The following is a 22,577-nucleotide window of genomic DNA, read 5'->3' as shown; positions in this document are numbered from 1 at the left end:
CATACTGTGCTGTACTGTACTTTTTTCATGTTTTTGTGGTTTAAAAATAAAATGCATATGTTTCAGAACGGATTAACCATATTTACATTGAACCTTATGGGGAAATTTGCTTCGGGTTGCGACCAGATTCGGAGGGCGGAACGGATTAACCGTATTTACATTGAACCTTATGGGGAAATTTGCTTCGGGTTGCGACCAGAGTCACGGAACGGATTAAGTTCGTAACCCGAGGTACCACTGTAAATATTTCAAACTGGGGAAGCTTCATTAGGTGAAGAGGACATTGAATAAATCAGCCTTTTCAACTCATTTTATTTTGAATCTATCCCATTCTTTAAAGGGCAAACGAATGTGCTTCTTCCTGCCTCTTATTTTAACTTTACAACCTATAAAGTAGGTTGAGTCCAGATAGTTAAAGCTTTGCTGCTTTTTAAGCCCCAAATCCCGGTTTATCAGGTGCCCTTAAGCCAAGAATACTTTGGAAAACCTAGCATATTCCAGGTAAATACCATTAAATAAACCTCTGGATAAGTATTTTCTTCCATGCATAGCGAGGCCGATTTTCATGTAAACATAGTATTTTTATTCATTCATTTGCTTAAATAAACATAGCATTTCCAGTCCATTCTGCTTTTTAAAACTCGTACAAACATGAAAAAGCCTTGCTCTTCAGGTTAGGATGTTAGGGATGTGCACAGGAGCGAAACACAAGCGATCCTTCCATTTTGTAGCATCTTCTAGGACTTGCAAAGCAACTCTAGAGGGTGCAGACGTTTGGAGCGATAACTAATTCGCATTCAAGCAGATCACGTTGCAAGTGTCTGTTGCCGGTAGACACTTTTAGTTCTAAGCTACATAGATAAAACTGTAGTACCATTTTTAAAATATTTAAATATTTGTAAATATTTCCTGAAACAACCAAGTAACATACACTGTTTCAGAGTGTACGCCTTGATTAGTGGGGTACACTCAAACATGCAATAATAATGTGTGTGTTTTTTAATTAAATATGTTCCCTGGAAAAATATTGCACGGAAGGCATCTGAGAATAAGTGCACCCCCCCAAAAAAAAGCCCCCTATCCCATAATGCACTTCTCCAGGACACTGCCTAGCTGGCTTGAAGACCACTCTGCGTTCCCGAGAGCCCCCAAGTCTCGCGACATCTGCGCCCTGAAATCTCGCTTCCTGGGCCACTGTCCGCTTCCATCCCCGACCAAAGAGGGAAGGAGCGGGAGGCGGGCATGCGCGCGCACAGCCCCTCGCGCCAGACCAAACCTCGCGAGAGCCTGCGCCGATTTCCTTTCTTGCGGGCCGCTCAGCTCTCGCGAGAGCTGAGAGAGCCCAATGAGGGAGCGGGGAGGGCCGGGTGGAGGCGCTGAGGGGCCCGCCGGTTGTCTCCCCCTCCCTGTCTCGCTCGCTCGCTTTCTCGCGGTGTTTGAGGGGAGGGCTCCGCCCCCCCCGCTCTTCCCTCCCCCGCAGCATCCTTCTTCCGAAGAGGGAACATGGAGGCGGCCCGGACAGGTCAGTGCCGAGTGGGGGAAGGGGGCGGGGACGGTCGCGAGGGCTGTAAAATGGCCCCTTTCCCTTTGTGCCCGCGAGGACCTGCCTCCCTTTCCTCCACCTTCCCCTTTGAAGCCATCAGCCATCTTTCTCGCTTGCCTGCCTCCCCCCCAACTAGTTTGGTCTTTCCCAACCTGGTGCCCCCCAAGATACAAGAGGTGTGGGGCTACAATTTCCATCACCCCCTTTGCTATAATAGGCTGCAATTCCTATCATCCCCGTCCATTTCCCTTGGGGTACAATTCCCATCCTCCCCATTTCAGGTCCGTTAAATAACAGTTCCCATCATCCCCATTCCAGGTCTGTTAAGCAGTAGTTCCCATTATCCCTGTCCATTTTCCTTGGGCTACAGTTCCTGTCATTCCCGTTTCAGGACTGTTAAACAGCAGTTCCCATCATCCCCTTCCATGTGTCTTGGGCTGTAGTTCCCACTATCCCCTCCCATGTATCTCCTCATCCTCATTCCAGGTCTGTTAAACAACAATTCTCATCATCCCTTCCTTGTGCTTTGGAGTAAGTTTCAATCATCCCCATTCCAGGTCTGCTAAACAACAGTTCCCATCATCCCTTTCCATTTCCCTTGGGCTATGGTTCCCATTCCAGGTCTGTTAAACAATGGTTCCCATCATCCCTGTTAATTTCTCTTGGGCTACAGTTCCTGTCATTCCCACTCTGTTAACTCCAGGTCTGTTAAACAACAGTTCCTATCATCCTCTTTCATGTGCCTTGGACTACAGTTCCCATCGTCCATAAGCCTTCTGCATTCTATCCACTTTCATGTTCTCAGTCTTGCCTTTTTCTGTGCTCCGTATATTCAACAACAACCTGAGAATGTTGGAGGCTTGACAAAAAGTGCTGATCAGGAGATTAGAAAAATAAGGGGCTGGTTTGTTTCTCCTGCTAATCTTCCAGTGCAATATGTTCCTCCATCCTGGAGCGGAGCAAAGATCCCCACTCTATCTGCTGTCAGAAGATGTGTGTGCTTGTATAGCAGAAAAAGAGGAGATGGTGGGGCGGGGATTCTGTGTTGATTTGAAAGCAAAGTAGCTACCAAGAATGCTTCTGCTTGGATTCAGGATATATCAGCGTGTTATGGGGAAGGCTTCCTTCTAAAGGTTTTAACGTTAAGCCTTGGGTACCATTGGGACATTTGTGAATAACAGCATTGCTAATAGACACAAACACATTTTTATTCCCCCTCCAAAACCCACTTTTGTTCAGTAAAGTTCGTTCAGGGTGGTGGATAAAAAGAGAACCTTTTCTGTAATTCCTCAAATACCAATTATACATGAAGGATATATATTCTGCTTCTTAATGTTTTATTTAAAAAAAACAAATTGCTTGAAGTCTTGGCTTTAAAATCTTAAATACAATTTATTTGTAACTCATTAATGAAGACAATGAGTTGGTCCTTAAATTGAATCATACTGAGATTAGATTAACATCAATGGGATTTATTACTCAAGATTTAAGCTCTATTGATTTCCGTCTCCAAGTATGACTAAACCTGGATGTAGCCCAATATTTACCAAAGTGGAATTAGAGCTGCATATTTATAGTTCTAAAGAAAATTTATGCTATATATAGAATCTATTACAAGGTATCTAAATTCCATTTAAACTAGAATAAAAGTATTTACTGTATATAATGACATTCAACTGCAAATTATTTATAGGAAAAATTACTTATAGGAAAATGTTTAGGCTGGTAATCTAAACTTTTTTTTTTTTTTACTTAGTAGTGAATCCCAGTGGATTTAGTGAATGTTACTCAAGGTGAACATGGATAGGATTGCAGCCTTTCTGTTCAACTGCATATGCACACACGTATCAAATAACTTTAATAATCTGACTTGTTTTTCAGGCCACCTGTTCCAGCACGTAGTTGAAACACTGAGTGACAATGCAGACAAAAAGTTCTACAACATTGCTAAACTAGGAGGCACCAAATATGGTAAAACATACTTTTCAGTTGCACTTTCCTAATATAAATCCTCTAATAAATAGTCTAACCTCTTTAAAGTGTTATGTAGTGAGATGCAAGTATTTTCTCTAAGTTAGTAAGAACATTTGCTCAAAATGGGCACTTGATTGAATGTTTCTTACTAAGAGCAGGTCCATGAAGAGCAGTGGGATTACTTCTAATGTGGGAATGTTTAACTCCTATTTTTAGCTTGCCCTAGAGCAGTGTTTCTCCACCTTGGCAACTTGAAGATGTGTGGACTTCTTCCCTAGCATGGCTGGCTAGGGAATTCTGGGAGTTGAAGTCCACACATCTTCAAGTTTCCAAGGTTGAGAAACATTTCTCTAGAGTGTTCCTAAACTGAACTTTTTCAGGAATATTTAGTTTCAGAATTTGAGCTGTGATGAATTGTGGTGAAACTAAAGACAGTTATTAAAGTTGATATAAAATACAGCCCACTGATGAGTAAAGTTCACTCTCTTGTATCCACTATGTGTAGGCTTATCTGATTCATTACTGGATTGTCATCTTAACAGTCCAGAAATGATTGAAATATATACAAATCAGGCCAATGGCATTTATTCATAGATCTGTCAGGGCACCACCAAGTTACAGTCCCAACTTGTTAACTGTCCTGCAACTGTCAGTCTCAGAAAAGGAGCAGGGACATATATATCATTTCCGTTGAAGAGCTATAGGAAGGCATGAGATCAACAGTCATGAGTCTCAAGTAGAATTTTTTTTTTAAATAGTTAATGGCTTATGTTTAATTCCTTGATCCTAAACATCGTTTTCTGAAACATAATTTACCAGAATTAGGTAGCAGTCTTAAAACATATTTGGGAATTGGTGGCTTTGTTACTGAACCATTCTTGGGATTGTGCTGCACAGTTGTCCTCCTAAATGCATTAACTATTAAAACTTGTTGAGTAAATATGCCTAAGAGTATGCTATTAATTTCCTTATTACTGGATGTTCAAATTCCAATTAGAAACAGACACAGCTGCCATTGAATTAACTGCAGTTGGCCATTAATGTGTTTTTTATACCAGAGAAAGTTTATTCACTTTAACTTCTGTTTGCCCTTTTTTGGTTCTGTCAGAAATCTGTGGACCCCCTTCATAACATAGTGTTGTCAAAATAATCTTAACCTCTCTGGTGACTAGGCAGCCAGAAATTACCTTATTTAGTTCAAACAAATGTATGTTGCAGTTCATTTCTTTCTGCTTGAAAGTTTTGGTGTATTTTCAAAATGATAAACTCTACTTAGCGAATTTCGGAGAGCCCTGCGGAAGAAGCTTACTCAGAATTACAGCCTTTCTTTATCAGTTTGTTCAGCTGGGTGTTGTCACGCTGCTGTGGTTATCTTTTTAAAAACGACAGAAACTCTTCTGTTGTATGTCCCTTTTGAGAAGCAGATATTTGATCATACAAAACTATCTCTAAAAAGTGTCCATTATTTGCTCTGTCTCTTTCCTTCCAGAAGGTGACCAGCATCACAAGATCTTTAATTTACACTAGACAAACTCATAGGTGCCTTCTGGAAGAGAAGCTGAATTGGTCATCCGAGCTTTCAAAATTTTGTTTGTTAGTTTATTTGTATCCCGCTGTTCTCCCATAACAGAAGTGCATTGAATCATGAATTTGATTCCTTGATACATGCGCAATCTCCCCATATAAATATTAAAAGTTGAGATCAGAGCATTTCAGTTATTGATGAACTGTTGGTGGTTCCCTGTCACGCTGAAAACCTTGAGGATAATTATATAATTGTTTGGTAGTTACATAACTGTATATTTTGAAATAAGAAATCGTGTTAGAGAATGTCTGTTTCCTGCTTATCAGCCTGAATTGAAAACACACTTGTCAGTTCATAAACAGCTTTCTATTTGATTAGCCTTTGGATGAATCACTTAATGAGGGAGAAATTACCTTGCCTGCCTTACAAAACTCAACTAATTTAAATGGAGCTGGCGAACCCTGCGGCAGCAGTTTGCAACCTTCAGAGCCGAAAAACTATTATGTGGGTCTGCTTGCCTTATGCTCATTAAAAAGAATAATTGCTTCTTTCTGAGATGGTGGTTGCAAGCTCCTTTACGTGTCACAGACTTACTTTAAAAGTATTGAAATCTCCAGTGTCCCTAGACAAATGTTCTCAGAGTTCATTGCTGCAGAGTGCCCTATTTTGATTTCTTTAACTCTCCTGCTGAGAATGGTTGCTCTCACCTGGACAACAGTTCTTAATAAAATTAACAGTCTAATTTTGAAGGATTCTCTGACTAGTAGCATGCTTCCTCTACTGTTTATTAATAAGTCCTGTTCTTCAGTAAGCAACATTAAATAGATTTATTGAAATACATGCTTGCCAGTTTCCAGAATCCAAGAGAAGGAGATGTAGATTCCTACTCCTGGCCCATACTCAGCCATAAGAAAACTAATGCCAAGAATACCAGCAAATGCTTATTAATGTTTTTATTATTTCCAAATGATACTTAAAGGAAAAACAATCCAATTATTTGTTCTTCTGGCAAATTATAAAGTAGGCTTCTCTTATATAATAGTAGGGATATAGCAGCTGCCTTATGTCAAATTAATCATCTAGCTTAGTTGTACAGATTGTGCTGCACCACAGTTTTCTGTCTTCTCAGACAGAAATCCCCCTACTCTCTGTCCTCCCCACATTTTCTGCTTGGACAAGTTTCCTGATTTAGAAAGAAAGTCTATAGCACCAATGTTTGTCCCTGAGCAATTTAGCTACTTGATCCATATGCAGATATCCTGCCTTATACCATACGGGTCATGTTGGAAACGGCTGTCCGCAACTGCGATGGTTTCCTAGTGAAAGAAGGCGACGTTATGAATATTCTGGACTGGCAAGCCAAACAGAACAACGTTGAAGTGCCCTTCTGTCCTGCCAGAGTCCTTCTCCAAGATTTCACGTAAGACCCACTTTTCTGAGTTATCTATTTTAGTTAGAATCTGATGAGTTTTTCTAAATGTTCTGGGTGGGTCTTTCACAGTGTTTAGACGGTCAGACATTCAGATTGCATAGTTTATCCTGGCAGTGATTCCAAGCAATAACCAATTAAGTCTGCTTAGGAAAAGGGATTGAAATAATGGAAGATTACTGCAGCGTTTACCTTGCTGGTTGTACGGTATGTTTCAGGATATCCACATGCAGGCTTTCAGACAGAAATCTTTCTCAGCTCTGTCTGGGAGTGCATCTAATTGACAGGTTGGCCATCCACTGAGTTGTTATCTTCTCAGTCAACCTGTGATGGGACTTACGTGTTAAATAAAGCCATAACGTGGTTATGTGGTTTAAGCTTTGCATGATGCAAGAACCCATCCGTCTTTATCTGTATGGGCTGGCTGGGGAATTCTGGGAGTTGAAGTCCACACATCTGAAAGCTGCCAAGGCTGAGAAACCCTGGTTTAGAACAATGTGTGAACTCAGCCACTGTGGCTTAAACCATAGTTAGAATCATGGCCTAGCCTGATCGGTAACTGCTCTGTGTATCATGTCCTGACTGTTAGTCCTCTTGATGAGATTTGGATCCTGCCTTATTTGAATCTAAATTGCTGGCTTTATAGTTGTTATAAGTAAACATTGCTCCTGTTTGTCAGTGGAATTCCTGCAATGGTAGATTTTGCTGCCATGAGGGAAGCTGTGAAGAACCTTGGAGGTGACCCTGCACAGGTCCATCCCGCCTGCCCAACAGATCTTACTGTGGACCATTCTTTGCAGATTGACTTCAGTAAATGGTATCTATTGAATTGTTGGCTTCCTTGTATTCTGTTGGGGGGCAATGGGGCACTGTCTTGGTAATACAGTAGAATGTTTGTCCTTAAGTGGGTAAACTTCAGAAGTGTGGTCATGTTGAGATACTGAGTTTATCTCCTTTAAATACATTGAATTCTCCTGTACTTGAAGCAGGAGCAGGGAATTTGTGGCCCTCCAGATTCCTGGGACTTCAGTTCCCATCAACACAATCAGATGTTGAGGTACCAGTATAAGGCAACCAGTATATTAGACAGGTGTTCCCCAAATGGAAATCTCTCTCTCTCTTGAGCTTATCAAACCTGAAGTTCCTTTTGCCTCTGGAGATTTAAAAAAAAAATTCTAATGTTCTTATGAAAAGTACGTATATATTATAATTTAGTATAATGGGGATTCAGAGGACTGCAAGGAACAAAGCATTATTTCCATTTCATTTTTTTAACAGTGCAATACAGAACACTCCCAATCCTGGAGGTGGTGATCCCCCACGACCCCCTTCCTCAAAACTCTCTCCGCTTAAAGCTCCTCGAAAGCTCCCATGCCGAGACCAGTCCAGCTGCAAAGGACCATGCGATGGAGAATCAAAGCGGAACTCGGGGCCGTTTTCTGTGCAGATTGAGAACACCCCCCTGCTGTGTCCTTTTCATCTTCAACCAGTGCCTGAGTAAGCTTGCCTTTTTAAATTTCCCTCTTGGCTTTGAAGGATCATTCTTGTTCTGCAGGCAAAAACTTTGGCAGCTAGTGAGACTGGCTTCCACCTGGATCCTAACCATACATATGTATTAAACTTACTTTACAGCCAAATATCAAACCAAGTTTGGGGCAAAGGATTTAACTGATGAAAAAATGTCTCTTTTACCCCTAACATTCTACTTTTCTTTGTGTAACATTTCCTGAAACATTAGCAAGAGAGATGTTTCTTTGGGCTCTTTTTCTAAGAGCTGTAGATATCGGTTTTAATATGAGTTCTTTCCCTTTCATCTTCTTAGGCCTGAAACAGTATTAAAGAATCAAGAGATGGAATTTGGAAGAAATAAAGAGAGACTCCAGTTTTTTAAGGTACGTTGGTTTGAAGGCAATGTGACCCAGGAGAACTTGAAAGAAAAACAGTAACAAATGGATTGATAAAAGATTTGCTGAGATCAGTCATGGAACTGATCTCCCCTTTCCTACTATGAAGGGGGAGAATGTACACAATCACAATTTAATATGGACAAATTCCCATATTAATCCCCACTTGCTACAGGAAAGAAATTATGAGGAGGCAAGTAGCTAACATCTCTTGGCACTACAACTCTCAGAATTTGCAGTACCATCTGGGGGGTGCCAGCGTGGGAAATGCTGATTTAGAAAGTGTGAAACTAACATGCCTTTTCTGTCTGTCTTTCTGTCGTCTCTCTTTTTATTAATTAAACTAGTGGGGTTCCAAAGTTTTCAGAAATGTCTCAGTAATTCCTCCCGGAACAGGAATGGCCCATCAGATGAATCTGGAATACCTGTCAAGAGTAGTATTTGATGTCAAAGACTTTCTCTATCCTGACAGTGTTATTGGCACAGATTCTCATACAACCATGGTGAATGGCTTGGGAATCTTGGGGTGGGGTAAGTAGCTTGGAGAGGCTTTTCTCTTTTTAATATCTTCTGGACAGCTGCTTGAAATCCTCGTACACTGTCTTTATAAAGAAGTTAATTGGGATAATATTGGTACAGAGATTATTTTTTACTTGACGGGTGGGGTTTGGCAACCAAATGGTTCCTCAGGCTATTTTCAAATGTCAGCATTATGACGGTCTCTGTTATTTAAATTGTCATGCTTTTAAATTACAATTTAAAAGATAGGACGTGCCATGCTTGTAAGGGATGAAGGATTGTAGGCAAAGATACTTCATATAGCTGTTCTTAAACCACATAGAGTTCTTCGCTTTGTCTTCAGATAAGCATGTTCTTGTACTTGTCAATATTTTGAAATTGTGTCCTCTTCTTTGCATCCATTTTATTAGGCATCCCTTTGTTAGCAGCCTTTGTAAGAATTGTGGCCCCGTATTTACAATTAAATAGTAGCCTGCAAAACATAACTTAAAAAGGAATGGATATAAAGAAAATAATTGAGGTTGTCATCTCAGTGTTACTTCAACCCCAGACACAGGGTAATTTTCTATTGAAATATATGCAGATGCTGTGGGGAGGTATACCTGTACATATCAAGAGTAGAAGCGCTATAAAATGCCTTTTGATATAATGCAACCTCAATAAAATATTTGGGATGGTATATATACTTAATTTATTTAGGCACATAGCCAAAAGCCATATGTGCAGGAAGAAAACATTGTCCAGATGCAATTTCTTTTGCTAAAGATGAAAAATGTTATGTTTACCCATCCAAAGGTCCATTTTATTTCTGTTTCATCTAAGGCATATGTCTTCCAGACATGAACTTAGGACAATATTGAATTTTCAGTGCAGCCTATTTTAACATCAGACAAAAGAGAGCTTGGATAAAGATTTCAACATGGTGTAACGCATCCGTTTTTCAATAAGCTGTTCGATGCTGTTATTGCCCCACCTAGGTATGGGTGGAATCGAAACAGAAGCAGTCATGCTGGGGCTACCTGTCACCCTCACTTTGCCCGAGGTGGTTGGGTGTGAACTGACTGGGTCGGCCAGCTCGCTCGCTACATCAATAGATGTAGTCCTAAGCATTACAAAGGTACGTTCTCTTTGGGGACAAAGAGGCAGCGTGATCATGTACACGCTGCTACCGAAGGTAAAACAGAGTTTTGTGCCACAAGATGGGTGGCCATATCCATCGTTTAAGTAAATAAAATAAAGAGCCATACGTTTCTCACCAGCAATGCCATTGACAGTTGTTTGCAAATCCTCAGCACTTGATGACAGACAGATAAGAGACATGCCATGCCAACTTCATGAACAGACAGTGAAATTTGTACTAAAGCAACCATTCTTGGCAAACATTCACAGTTCTTCCCACAGTTATTACGGCTTAACTGGAGCAAGGAGCAGTTGTCTGTGGGAAGTTGCAGAACAGCAACGTTCAGTAGGCAAAGTTGCTGCTGAAGTAAGATTTAATCTTACTTCTCTATTAGGGAAGAAATAGAAGGTTTCTGCCCCCGGTTTCTTTTGTATTTGACCATGGTTGTCAGATGAGTGTTAATATTGTAATTGTGATTGGGTTACGTTATGGCTGTTTTCTTGCTTGTACACGGAATAAAGAAAAGCGCATTCCCATGTAAGCTTGCTGTGTGTTGGATTGTGTCTCAACAGACTTGCTGTAGAATTACATTATTCTAAGGCATACGAATACACATGGCTGAAATGTAACAAATAGTGCAGATGATTTAAATGAATACATCTTTCAGCCATCATTATTTTTAAAAACTGTTTACTAAGTTGTGGTATTTGATAGGAGCTTTTTATAATTAAGTGGTTGTCCAGGGGACAGCAAGGTGGAATAGATGATGAGATCTTAACATTCATGTCAGGAACATTGTGGAAGTCAGTAGGACTGAGGAGGGACAGCATCTTCAGGATGAGTTTGACTTCCTAGAGCTTTAATTAGTGCTGCATAAGTAAACCACACCGGTAAAGAAAGGCAAAGCTGCTATGGTGCTCTGCTTAGCTATTTGCCATGGATTTTGGCTTGCCTGCCAAAATCATTTTGCAGGGGGTTCTTTGGTGCCCATCCTGCCTCTTGCTGGTTAACAGAGGGCCAAGTGTCAGCGTTTCCCTGCAAGCCCTCATGGTCTGATGGATTCCCGTTTGTAGAACTGCTAACCATTTATTTTAAAAAACAATGATGCTACAGCATTTCCCCTTGGCACACATGTGATACTGGAGGGTTCTTTTTTTTTTCCCTGTCTCCATAGCAACTAAGGCAAGCAGGAGTATCTGGAAAATTTGTGGAGTTCTTTGGCCCTGGAGTTTCCCATCTTTCCATTGGGGACCGAACCACCATCGCAAACATGTGTCCAGAATATGGTGCTATTCTGAGCTTTTTCCCTGTAGATGATGTAACGTTAAAGCACTTAAAGCATACAGGTAGGACTGACACTGAAGGAGGAGACTGGGTTGGCTAAAGCCATGTAATTAGTTTCTCAGTCTTTGGAGATATGATCAAACTTTTGAATTTTTTCCTCACAGGCTTCGATGACACCAAACTTAAGTCTATGGAGGCATATCTTAAAACTGTGAAACTGTTTAGAAATTACCAGTATTCTGCTAAAGAACCTGAATATTCCCAGGTAATTACAAAATGGGCCCAAACTCCCAAGAAAGTAGCCATTTCTGTAGTCCAAGGCATTTTCTACTCTTTCTTTTCAAACAGGTTGCTGTGCTCTCATTGCAACATCCAGTGAATTATTGGCAAGAGAATTAATTTCTCTTTGATATTGTTGATGTTGCAAGGACTTGAGTTGTCCTTGAATGGAATGCCACTGGGAATTTTGAATAAATGTCAGTATTTAAGTGGTTGATCTGAAGCGTGTGTTTTCCAAAAATATACAAACTGCAAAGATATATGGAATTCAAAATATTGTGTCTCCTCTTTTGTCAAAGACTTGTATGCCAGCTTGCCCTAAGAGAAGTTGGTCAGTACATACCACTTGCCCTCACTTTTGGCTTGCTTGCTTTAAAAGCCAGGCCTCAGCACAACAGTGTAAATTGTGAAATAACAACTAACAAAACATTTTTTCCCTGTCAGATCATACATATAAACCTGGGTTCTATCACACCGTATGTAAGTGGTCCCAAAAGGGCCCAGGATAGAGTGGCTGTAACAAACATGAAGAGTGACTTTCAAGCATGCTTAAGTGAAAAGGTATGTATCCTTTGAAAGTTCATCTTGCTGTTTTAAGTTTTTATCAGAGGAGAATCCCCCTTTCCTGCCAGTTGGAATGTTTTGATGATTATAGGGAACATCTAGAGTGCAGTTTTTCAGATCTCCCTTTTGAGCAGAATAGATGCAGGAAGTGTGTTCTTAGGGCACCCCTTCTGTTGCATGAACAAACATTGGGAATTGGCCCATCCTGGTCTCCAAAAACCATCCTATCAAAGTAGGTGATGCAGGTCTTTCAATCCAAATTAAATCATTCATGGCAGTCTTTCAATTTTATAGGCGATTCTGTTGCTAGGATTTGACTGTCTGGTCCCCAAACCTGTGTGGACCCAACAGTTCTGGTGTCTCCCTTCTTACTTCCCAACAGTAAGGAATGTGTGGTGTGTAGTGTGGACTGACTCTGCAACCACTCTTTGATCACCTAGGTTGGCTTCAGAGGCTTTCAGATTCCTGCTGAAAAGCAGCACGATGTAATTCCTGTTGAATATGAAGGAAACAAGTACAAATTGGCTCACGGATCAGTCGTCATTGCTGCAGTCATCAGCTGTACGAACAACTGCAATCCCTCTGCAATGCTAGGAGCAGGTACTTTCTCTCTCTCTCTCTCTCTCCCTCTCCCTCTCTCTTTTTCTCTCTTTCCAGAGCATTCAACACCTTTCAGCCATTTTTATTGGAAGGCTGCCTGGGCCATGTGCAAGATCATATTGCCTGATTTCAGGCTTCACGCAGACATGGCTGTAAATCTCAGCTCTCCAGACCCTTAGCCCCATGTTCAGGAATTGATTTGCTTGGCCACAGTCACAACTTGGTAGGATTAGTGTCTTTTTTGCAGGCAACAAATTCATATATGCTGCAGAACACAAACATGAAACCTTGTATAGATCTGCACCCCTGGATTTAAATTCTAGGCTTTTTTCTCCTGCCTTTGCAAATCAATGGAAACTTGGTTGTTCTCTTGATGACTTTGGAAGGTATCTAATCTCTAGTAACGTTATAATTTGCTCTACCCTGGGACCTGCTGGCTCCTGCCCCACCAGCTTCATTCCTTCCACCTCAGCCTGAAAAAAATACCCAGTATCTGTTGGTAGAGCCAAATGCAACTATGTCCCCATTCTGTGAATATCTGTCACTGTCAAAGGTGGGCAAAGACATTTGCTTGCATATCAATCTCGGCACCCTCCATTTTCAAAAGAGGCAGTCATGGTGTTATTATAACAGCGTCTTCCCTTTTTCATTAGGTTTATTGGCTAAAAAAGCCACTGAAGCTGGTCTGACTGTTAAACCTTACATAAGAACGAGCCTGTCGCCTGGGAGTGGAACGGTCACGCACTATCTCAGTTCCAGCGGTGTATTACCGTACCTCAATAAACTTGGGTATTACTTTCTTTGCTCTAATACGTACCTTTTTCACATGCTTTCCACAACCCTAGGTTAGAGAGCCTTAGCAGAGAAGGTTCTGCTTGCATTTGTTTTTTTTTAAATGAAGATGCCCATTACTGAATCTGGATCCTGTGCACACAGCAGTTGTCTTATCTGAGCTGAGTCCCTTTCCTTCAGACCAGTGTTTTCCCAATTTGGGTAACTTTCAGATAGATGGATTTCAACTCCCAGAATTCTTGGCAGTGGCCACACTAGCTGAAGAATTCTGGGAGCTGAAATCCACAGACCTGGAAGTTGCCAAGGTTGAGAACCACTGCTTCAATCTTTCCACTAATAGAATCCCTAAATCTTGAAGCCCCAGCTGTGTACAGCAGCTCTTTTATGTGTGACAAATGCATTGGTTATCGAAATGCAGTGAAAATGTGAATGAATCCAAAGTGAATCACAAAATCCTGGTTTTCATTGTAGGTTTGAGGTCATTGGTTATGGCTGTTCCACGTGTGTTGGGAATACTGCACCTTTGCCAGAAGCCATTCAGAATGCGATTATACAGGTATGCTTTAACACATCAGACATCTGAGCAGAGTTTGCTGACACTGTTAACACTTGTGAAATGTGGTGTTTTAATAGGTGAGTGTTTATTGCGAATAAGGTGTACAGATACTGTTCTTGCTCATTAAGGCTAGAAGGAGTGGGTGGGAAAGCTGATCTTGTTGAACTAGGATTCCAGTGATCTTAAGACTAGTAGGGATTGTTTTAGCAGCCCCCTTGCTGTCATCTGCAGAATTTGAAACTGGTTGTTTTCCGCTTAACGGCAAATTCTTTGGCTCGACTAGCAAGGAAGTCGTTTAGAAGAGAATGAGAGTATTGAGAAAAATCCTGTTTTGTTCCATTTTTTTCACATTCAGGGCGACTTGGTGGCCTGTGGCGTTGTGTCTGGAAACAAAAACTTTGAAGGCCGACTCTGCAGCTGTATCCGTGCCAACTACCTGGCTTCTCCCTCCCTTGTTGTCGCTTATGCTATTGCAGGAACTGTGAATATTGATTTCCAGACTGAGCCACTAGGTAACTGTTGGAATTTGCCTAGCTCAAGCGTTATCAAAGCAATGTTGTTTTTTTAGAGGGAGCCCTGTTATGTAAGAGGAAAAGTCCCGTTTTCTAGTGCTGTTTGAACGATCATATACAATAGCGTAGTCCATTAGCAGCTGCCGTGCCAGCCAATTTGTCTCTCAGCATCTTTGGATACAGAAGCTCTCAGCTATCCACTGGAAGCAAATTTAGTAACTTTCTCCTCCATAGATAAGGTGGGATTTTAGGTGGGATTTTGTATGGGTTTCCTAAAATATGTGCCATCGGTATCATATGTTCAATGTGTATATCATAAACGGAGTTTTGGGACTTTCTTTACATATTTTCATTTTCTCTGGGTGGCTTTGGCTGAGACTGACCATGATCTCCACATATCAAATTTCTTGCAGGGGTTAATCCTGATGGCAGAAATATCTTCCTGCATGATATTTGGCCTTCTCGGGAAGAACTTCAGCAAATAGAGGAGGAATTTGTAATATCATCCATGTTTAAAGAATTGAAAATAAAAATGGAGGTAGTTTATCATTTTCTTTCATCAGGGATGGGCTATATGTTTGCTTCCGAGAGCTCATATGGCACCTGGTAGTGAGATGGGGGGAGGCGTACCCAGAGTTGCTGTTTGGATGGAGACCACATCTCCCCAGACCTAGCCATTTCTGTGTTTTCCAGCTCTCCTACTTATCCTGAATGGCTTGGTTCTTTGGAGTGGATATGTTGTTGCCAATGCTTATCCTGAAATCATTTCAAAGACTGCTCCTTGTGGGAGATATTTTATAAGTCAGAGGGTGTATGTTTGTGCTGAATTAACAAAGAATTAGCCACAAAGAGAAGGGCATTCCATTATATGTGAGTATTTTTATTTCCTATAGTATGACGTCCAGCAGCTGGCCATTTGGGTATAAAGCAGGAGGAAATAACCAGAAAATAAAGTTCCTTTGTTCTCTTATGAAAATGGTTCCTCTTTGTTTTCCAGAAAGGAAATAAGCGTTGGAACTCTCTGGAGGCACCTGAATCAACTTTATTTACCTGGGATTCAAAGTCTACTTACATCCGATGTCCTTCATTTTTTGATAAGCTGGTACGTATACTAACATTAGGTGTGACTATTCATTCAGAACGTGCCAGATCCTAACCATGCTCAATCCTGTCTCTTTTCAGGCCAAAGACCCGCTTCCTCCCCAGTCCATTGAAAATGCACACGTCTTGCTGCATTTGGGAGACTCTGTCACAACTGATCATATCTCACCTGCAGGAAGCATTGCGAGGGGAAGTGCTGCAGCGAGATATTTGATAAATAAGGGGTAAGGCCCTCCAGGGGAGTCTGGCTGGAGGAAGAAGAGCTGGATTTCCAGTTCACCCTCAGAAATTACTTTCTTCTGGCAGTGATGAACAGTGTGTGCCTCTTTGGTTGCTAAATAGGTTTCAGCCTTTTGAATCAGAATTTGTTGTATACTTTCTCCTTAGGAGGCTCTTCTATGACTTGGTCTAATTCTAGTATTGTATAAAAACAAGTGATAATAAATACAGATCAACAGGTTGGAGTGTTAAAACGTAATTAGGAAAAAAGGCTCAGTGCCAGATATCTATGCACAGAAGTGAGACCTGTGTCTTCACCTTCCAACCCTGACCGTGTGTGTGCAGGAACACCTTTTTAAACCATGGGAATAAACAAACTAATTTCCACACTGAATGCCTTTGGTGGTCTCTCTCTTTTAGCCTCACACCCCGCGAGTTCAACTCGTATGGGGCTCGCCGGGGGAACGATGCTGTGATGACCAGAGGCACCTTTGCAAACATCAAGCTTTTAAATAAATTCATTGGCAAGCCAGCTCCTAAAACAATCCACTTCCCCACAGGACAGACGGTGAGGATGTGGTTTCAAAGAAAGTCTTTATTGGTTATCTGTCCACCAAGAATATATCATGACCTGGGTCTCTGTCTGTCTTCATTGCAGCTGGATGTATTTGATGCAGCTGAGTTATATCGGAAAGAAAGTATCCCCCTGATTATCTTAGCAGGCAAGAAATATGGATTGGGGAGCTCAAGAGACTGGGCTGCCAAAGGACCTTTTTTACTGGTATTATGTTTTTACTTAAACACTCGTTATTATGTCCTGGAAGTGTTCATTATTCCGGTCTGCTTGATTTCTTTGGGAAACTGCTGTCTTTAATTTTGTAGAACACAAATTGCGTCTGTCTCTCTTGCTTCCTCTTTTGAAAACGTACAAGCTGGTCTCAAGCAGCAGTCGATGATTTACAACTGTAAACTGGGGAAATTGGGACCACACTTAAGAGAACATGGTCTAAATTCACTGTGTAACATGGGTGTTGGTGATTGCTTATGGGCCAGATAATCCTGATTGGTTAGGCTGTAATAATTCCTGCATACGCAGCTTAATTTTAGTAACAGGAATAGATCCAATTGCAACTGTCCCTTTCCTCTGATTCTTTCAACAACAGTTGCTTGCATTTTAGAATCTAGTGCTAGGAGGCAACAGTACTCCTAGAGGTGGGTTCTCTTAATAACCACCAGGATCCTCCTCCCCCCTCCCTTTGGGAGTGTGTCCACAGCATATTCTTGATATTCCAAATGAGCCCAAACTGGGAAGGATCCCAGTGTTTTTGGCTGTACCACTGTTTATTAGCATTCTGGGCTAGAACCCAGAAAACTCAGATTCTTTGTCTTAAAATTCAGACTATGTTCCAGATTAGAGAAATACTGGGGAATTAGGCAGTATCTGAATTGGATTTTTTTTTTTTCTGCAGGGAGTGAAAGCAGTGATTGCAGAAAGCTATGAGAAGATCCATAAAGGTCATTTGATTGGAATGGGCATTGCACCACTTCAGTTTCTCCCTGGGGACAGTGCACAGTCTTTGGGCCTAACTGGCAAAGAACAGTTTTCTATCTTCTTCCCTCAAGAGTTATCGCCCGGAATCACCCTGTGTGTGAAGGTACCACGTTTTTACTTCTGTATGGGGTTCCATGCAGTATTTGATGTTTGGGAAAGTTTTGTTTTCATTATATTTTTCTTAAGCCTTTTTAATAAGAGAAAAAAGGAGCAGGCAAATGGGAAAAAAAAAAAGGAAAAAGGCAATAAAATAATATAAGACACAAAGTAAATAAGCAGGGAATTTACAAGCATTACAAAATTAGATTAAAATTTTCAACATTTCATTCACTGACTGAATGTATTATTTTGGAAACTACAGGTGGTTCTTAAAATCCAAGCAATGTAGTGCAGACAGCAGAAACCGGTTGAACCCAGTTTTAAATTTTAGAATCACTAGAAAAAACAAAGTCTTTAACTGACCTGTGGGTTTGTCCTCTTTCTTTTGTTCTTTTAAGACGAGTACAGGAAAAGTGTTCCACGTGGCTGCCTCATTTGACAGTGATGTAGAAATAACCTTGTACAAGCACGGCGGTGTCCTGAACTATGTGGTTCAAAGGCTGTTGTAAAGCCCCATCGACACCTCAGAGGACTGCAGACCCACCCAACCTCCTGATGGCTTGCTGAAGCCTTCCTCTCCTTTTGGAACTGCTGACAGCCCCATTGTGCTCAGATACTTTGTCCATGGATGTAAAAGATTGTGAAATTGTTGTAGTAACTGCAGCAAGGCCCTTCTGGATTTTAAAATACTCGAATGGTGCTATTGACATTGCTAGACGTTGATGTGTGTGTTGTGAAAAGAGATCTGTAAGTATGAGGGAAGGGGGGTTATCTTAGACCATTTTGTATATAAATTATGTGAAAACCTGAAACTGAATTGTGAAGATTTTAAGCCAGATTTCCTGCTGTTCTTTCCCCTCTTAATTTTTTGCACCTTTTAACTTTCTACTGCTGTTTATTGGTTTGAGCATAGCACATGGCTTAAGGATGTATGATTTCCTTCTTTTAAAATTCAGAAGATCCAAGATTCTGACAATGAACCCCAAAAACACCCGCAGATCCAGATTACTGTATCAGCCATCCACTAGAAAGTTTAAGGGAGGCTGACCTAGTTAATAATAGTCTTTTATCAGCCTTCCCCTACTTGGTGCCTTCCAGAAAAGTGGGAGAGTTCTCAGAACTCTCAGCAGTGGCCTCATTGGGTGGAGATTTCTGGGAATCAGTCCACACGCTGAAGGGGGTACTCTCAGAGCAGAAATCTGCTCCGTGAAGAGAGACTTCCTTATGAAAAGTTCCAAAACTGACATTCAATTGGGGGAATTTGAAATAGAAGCTTGCAGTGATCCCTCTGGCTCCCTCGGTGACCTTTTGATGAGTGGCTATCATGGAATTGAATTGGATGGTTTTGTCTCTTGCTTCAACAGCATCAGCCTTCTTTCCTCAGCTGGCCTTTGGCTGTTAACAGGTATTGAGCAGTATTGTCTGCCCATCAGAAGAACAGGGAAGAGTTTTCATTTTTTTCTCTTCAGTCTGTGCAGCGAACAAACCTGTTGGGTTTCAAATGAGTAGTGTCCGATTTTTCTTCCCATTGTTCTGATCTTTCCAAAATGACTTTATTTGTGATGGCACGTGGCAGTGGCGTTATTCTGAGGAGCAATCTCTGATTAAGAATTCCATACTTCCGCAGATCTTTACAGTAATTTTGAGTTTATTACTACAGGAATTTCTGTAGCAGAAAACATCCTGAGCCCTAACTCACTAAAAAGTCTCTTCCACTTATGTTGTTTATAGAGCTGTTTTTTTTAAAGCAAACAGACTTCATGTAATAGAATAAACACTCTATTTCCAGTAAATGGTATGTCACTAAAAACATCCATGAAGCTCTGAAAGACAATTTTTTAATTTGGACACTTACTAGATTCTTTTTTTGAGAAATTAAAGAAGAAACGATTAAATGATTAGAAATACACTTTGCAGAGGCAGTGATAAAAATCTGTGGAACATTTCTGCCCGGTCCTTTTGAACCTTAGATGTTTTTCCAACAAGCTCTTTAAGCAAGTATCATATACATTTTTTTTTCTTGAATCAATATTTTCTCTGCCATATCAGCTGTGCTGTATGTTTGCCTACCTTATTGTTTTCTTATAAGTTCACTGACATAGATGGCTTTCTTTTATTATTCCATTTGAATGAACTGCTTGGAGTTCTGTCTTGATCACAGATGGCAAAAGATAATAAGGATATTTCACTCATTTCTTTCAGCTTCAAGGCATCTTCTCTACTGTTAGGTTAAGGACACTGTTCTCTGCTCCAAAGTAAAATGCATGCTCCTAGAAACCAGTGTGCCTTATAGACACACCCCACAGTCCTCTAACTCAGGGTTCCTCAACCTTGGCCACTTTAAGACGGGTGGACTTCAACCCCCAGAATTCCCCTAGCCAGCAAGGGGAATTCTGGGAGTTGAAGTCCACCCGTTTTAAAATGCCCAAGGTTGAGGAACCCTGCTCTAACCCAAATCCAAAAACAGCACTTGTAACTTCAGATTACTTTCAGAGCTTGTAACTGGGAGATACTGCAGACCCTTTTAGTAAGCTGACAGTAATGTGAAGTTGAGCGTTCCCTATAAATGGCCTCCATCTATGTCTAGGTGCTGATATTTGACATGCTTTCAAATGGGTCGGGTCAAGTGGCCATCTCCCCCCACCCAGGTTGCTTTTTTTGCTACATGATATGTTTGACCAGACCTGCCTGAAGATTCTGGCCTGTAGATGTTAGAAGATCAGCCTGATTGCAGTTCTCCAAGTGTCAAGTCAGAATTATGATCCATATTAGGTCAAACACAGTAACATGGTTTGGCCTTTCTCTCTTAAATTCAAAAGATAATATTTTGGAGGTTGCAGCCCTATCCTTTTTTTAAAAAATGTAAAATAATTTTCCGTGAACATCTGGGAAGAACTGACTATAAATAGGTTCAGTGGGTGATGGACATATCATGTTAACTATCAAAGGGCTTGGCAGCAGAGTGCTCATAATATTCCTAACTGACATTGGTGACTTTTTTTAATTAAAAAGCTGAAATCCTTGAGATGATCAAATACCAAAAGACTTCAGACACTTTTATTAGTAAGTGGGGTGCTTTCTAAAAGTGCTGGTCCTCACCTCTTGAAAACTCTGAAAACCTCTTGAAATGATACCATAACCTGTAGGCATACATGGATTAATTCTCCCTCTAAACCAATAAAAGCATAATCATTTGGACACTGTGATTGAAGACTTGTGTGGTTCTATTAATTGAAAGCAAAGTCACCTGTTTGAATTCTTTTCACCTTGGCAATGCACAATGTATTCTAGTCAGAAGGCACTGGGTGTTCCATAATCTACCATAAATGCTAATCTTGGGCTCTCAAGCAGGGCAAAATTACAAAAACTGGAAACGTGTCTGGTTTTCACATTCTCTCTTCAGTTTGGCTTCTGAAAAGAACCGTAACTGAGCCTTTGAGAAGGTTGTAACCAAATTAGGGGGGAGTGTTTTATCAATTATACTCAGCAAAATAATACATGCATTTTATTCTCACATGAGCCACTGCAACTGAATGTCTGCTCTTTTAAGCCAATGTTAACGGTATACAATGGTTTTCAACTCACGAATAAGTATTGTATAGACATCTTAAAAGACAAAGTTCAATTTGCTGACAATTGTGCATAAAATGTTAAACTGATGTAAATTATTTTTAATAAAGAAAAGTTGTACCATGTCTCAGTTGCAACCGTTTTTTTTTAAATTGTCTTTTGACAAATATTCCAAGAGAACTGGATTAGTAAAAGCCGTCATAATGGCTGTGGAAAAGTGGCTAAGTACATTCACCACTTCATAAAAGGTTTGTGACGTTGTGAAAGATGTTGGCGGTCGTGAGCCAGGGTTGGCAAGCTTATCGCTTTTTATGAATTGTCATTTTTGAAATCGTCTTTATGCAAAGGTACAAACAATTGTGCCCGTTCAAGTTCAGTGAAAGAGGTGGGTTAGGGTTAAACGCAGAGTCACACCAAGGCACGGCGGATGTGTGAGTCTGGGGAAAGACGCGATTGCTTCAACAACGTAAACCCAAAAAGGAACTCCTGCATAGTAATGCATTTGGTGGTTCTAAGCTGTCCAAAGTTCATTCGGTTGCCTATTTCAGTCAAATAAGGAAGAATAGATTCTTCCTTGAAATTCTTCAGAATTAGGTTTGGGCTTGAAGTCAAATGACCAGCTGAACAACTATTTCTGTACAAGGAATGTATGTGTACAATTGAAATGGTGTTCAGCTCCTGTAACGTTCAGCTTACATCTAACTGCAAACCTCTTACCTGAAATCTCAATTTGCTTTGGTTTCGCTCTACGTTCAGGATTTAAAAAAAAAAAATCTGTTTATTTTAGTGGTTTAAAACTTTTTGTTGTACTCAAAATACTTCCTGGGGCCTCCTGAGAGTTTGAAAAAAGGTGAAGTGAAAGGTTGGGGTCGTCCCTTATCTAGCGTAACTTTGCTTAACTGGGATTTACTGAATTTCTTGGTTGAATGGATTCGCCCAGCAACCAAAGTCAAGTCATAACTGTTGAATCGTAACAGTTGGCTGTACACAATACACTAATCCAAAACTGGATCATGTTATAGCCTAGTGTGCTGTGTGAACCTAGCCAGTGTCGTCCATTTCAAGGTTGTAAAAGATTCAGCTCGAACACATGCATGCAGTGTTTTGAGCACTTACAAAGTCTTGAAAAGCACTTCACCATCTTGAAAAAGTTGGGTTTATTTCTGCTGTCCCGTGTTTACACAAGCATCGCCTTAAAACCTTTAACAGGCTTTGCAATTCTGCAGAAATTGCAGACCAAAAAAAAAGCATAAATGATTATATAGGAAGAGCATGCCAAGTTCAAACTTCAACAGAAGCCTTCGCTCCAGTTCTAAAATTCCCTTTTAAAAGTTGGGGGTGGGGGAGATATTTATGCTCCAATTGAAAACCTGTTCGGTTTGGTTTTTGATGTTGATCTTAATACAAGTATTCTATCGTGGCCCTGGCATCAGAA

At 40.7% G+C, this 22,577-nt stretch overlaps 1 protein-coding gene across 1 annotated transcript; it reads left to right on the top strand.

Annotated features, from left to right (window-relative positions):
- Positions 1-1,336: 1,336 nt before the first annotated feature.
- Positions 1,337-21,267, top strand: IREB2 (iron responsive element binding protein 2). Its single transcript, XM_007443466.4, has 22 exons — positions 1,337-1,522; positions 3,425-3,514; positions 6,297-6,462; positions 7,151-7,288; positions 7,750-7,968; positions 8,294-8,363; positions 8,723-8,906; positions 9,872-10,011; positions 11,189-11,360; positions 11,463-11,563; positions 12,022-12,138; positions 12,582-12,741; positions 13,395-13,530; positions 14,005-14,089; positions 14,445-14,601; positions 15,015-15,139; positions 15,599-15,703; positions 15,784-15,926; positions 16,342-16,489; positions 16,580-16,702; positions 17,391-17,576; positions 17,971-21,267. Exons 1-22 carry the CDS (start codon positions 1,504-1,506, stop codon positions 18,079-18,081), a joined length of 2,895 nt encoding a protein of 964 aa, XP_007443528.2. The 5' UTR covers positions 1,337-1,503; the 3' UTR covers positions 18,082-21,267.
- The last annotated feature ends 1,310 nt before the right edge of the window (positions 21,268-22,577 follow it).

Source organism: Python bivittatus, unplaced genomic scaffold, assembly GCF_059951505.1.
Source record: "Python bivittatus isolate LINGU-HERP-01145 unplaced genomic scaffold, Pbiv_v1 ctg000530_np1212, whole genome shotgun sequence".
Classification (NCBI taxonomy): domain Eukaryota; kingdom Metazoa; phylum Chordata; class Lepidosauria; order Squamata; family Pythonidae; genus Python; species Python bivittatus.
This window is presented reverse-complemented; position numbering and strand designations above follow the sequence as displayed.

Excerpts from the sequence above, each read along its gene's own strand:
- IREB2 (XM_007443466.4), top strand. Across the intron at positions 13,531-14,004 it reads CCGTACCTCAATAAACTTGG|GTTTGAGGTCATTGGTTATG; the intron begins GTATTACTTTCT and ends TTTTCATTGTAG. Across the intron at positions 16,703-17,390 it reads CCAAAGGACCTTTTTTACTG|GGAGTGAAAGCAGTGATTGC; the intron begins GTATTATGTTTT and ends TTTTTTCTGCAG.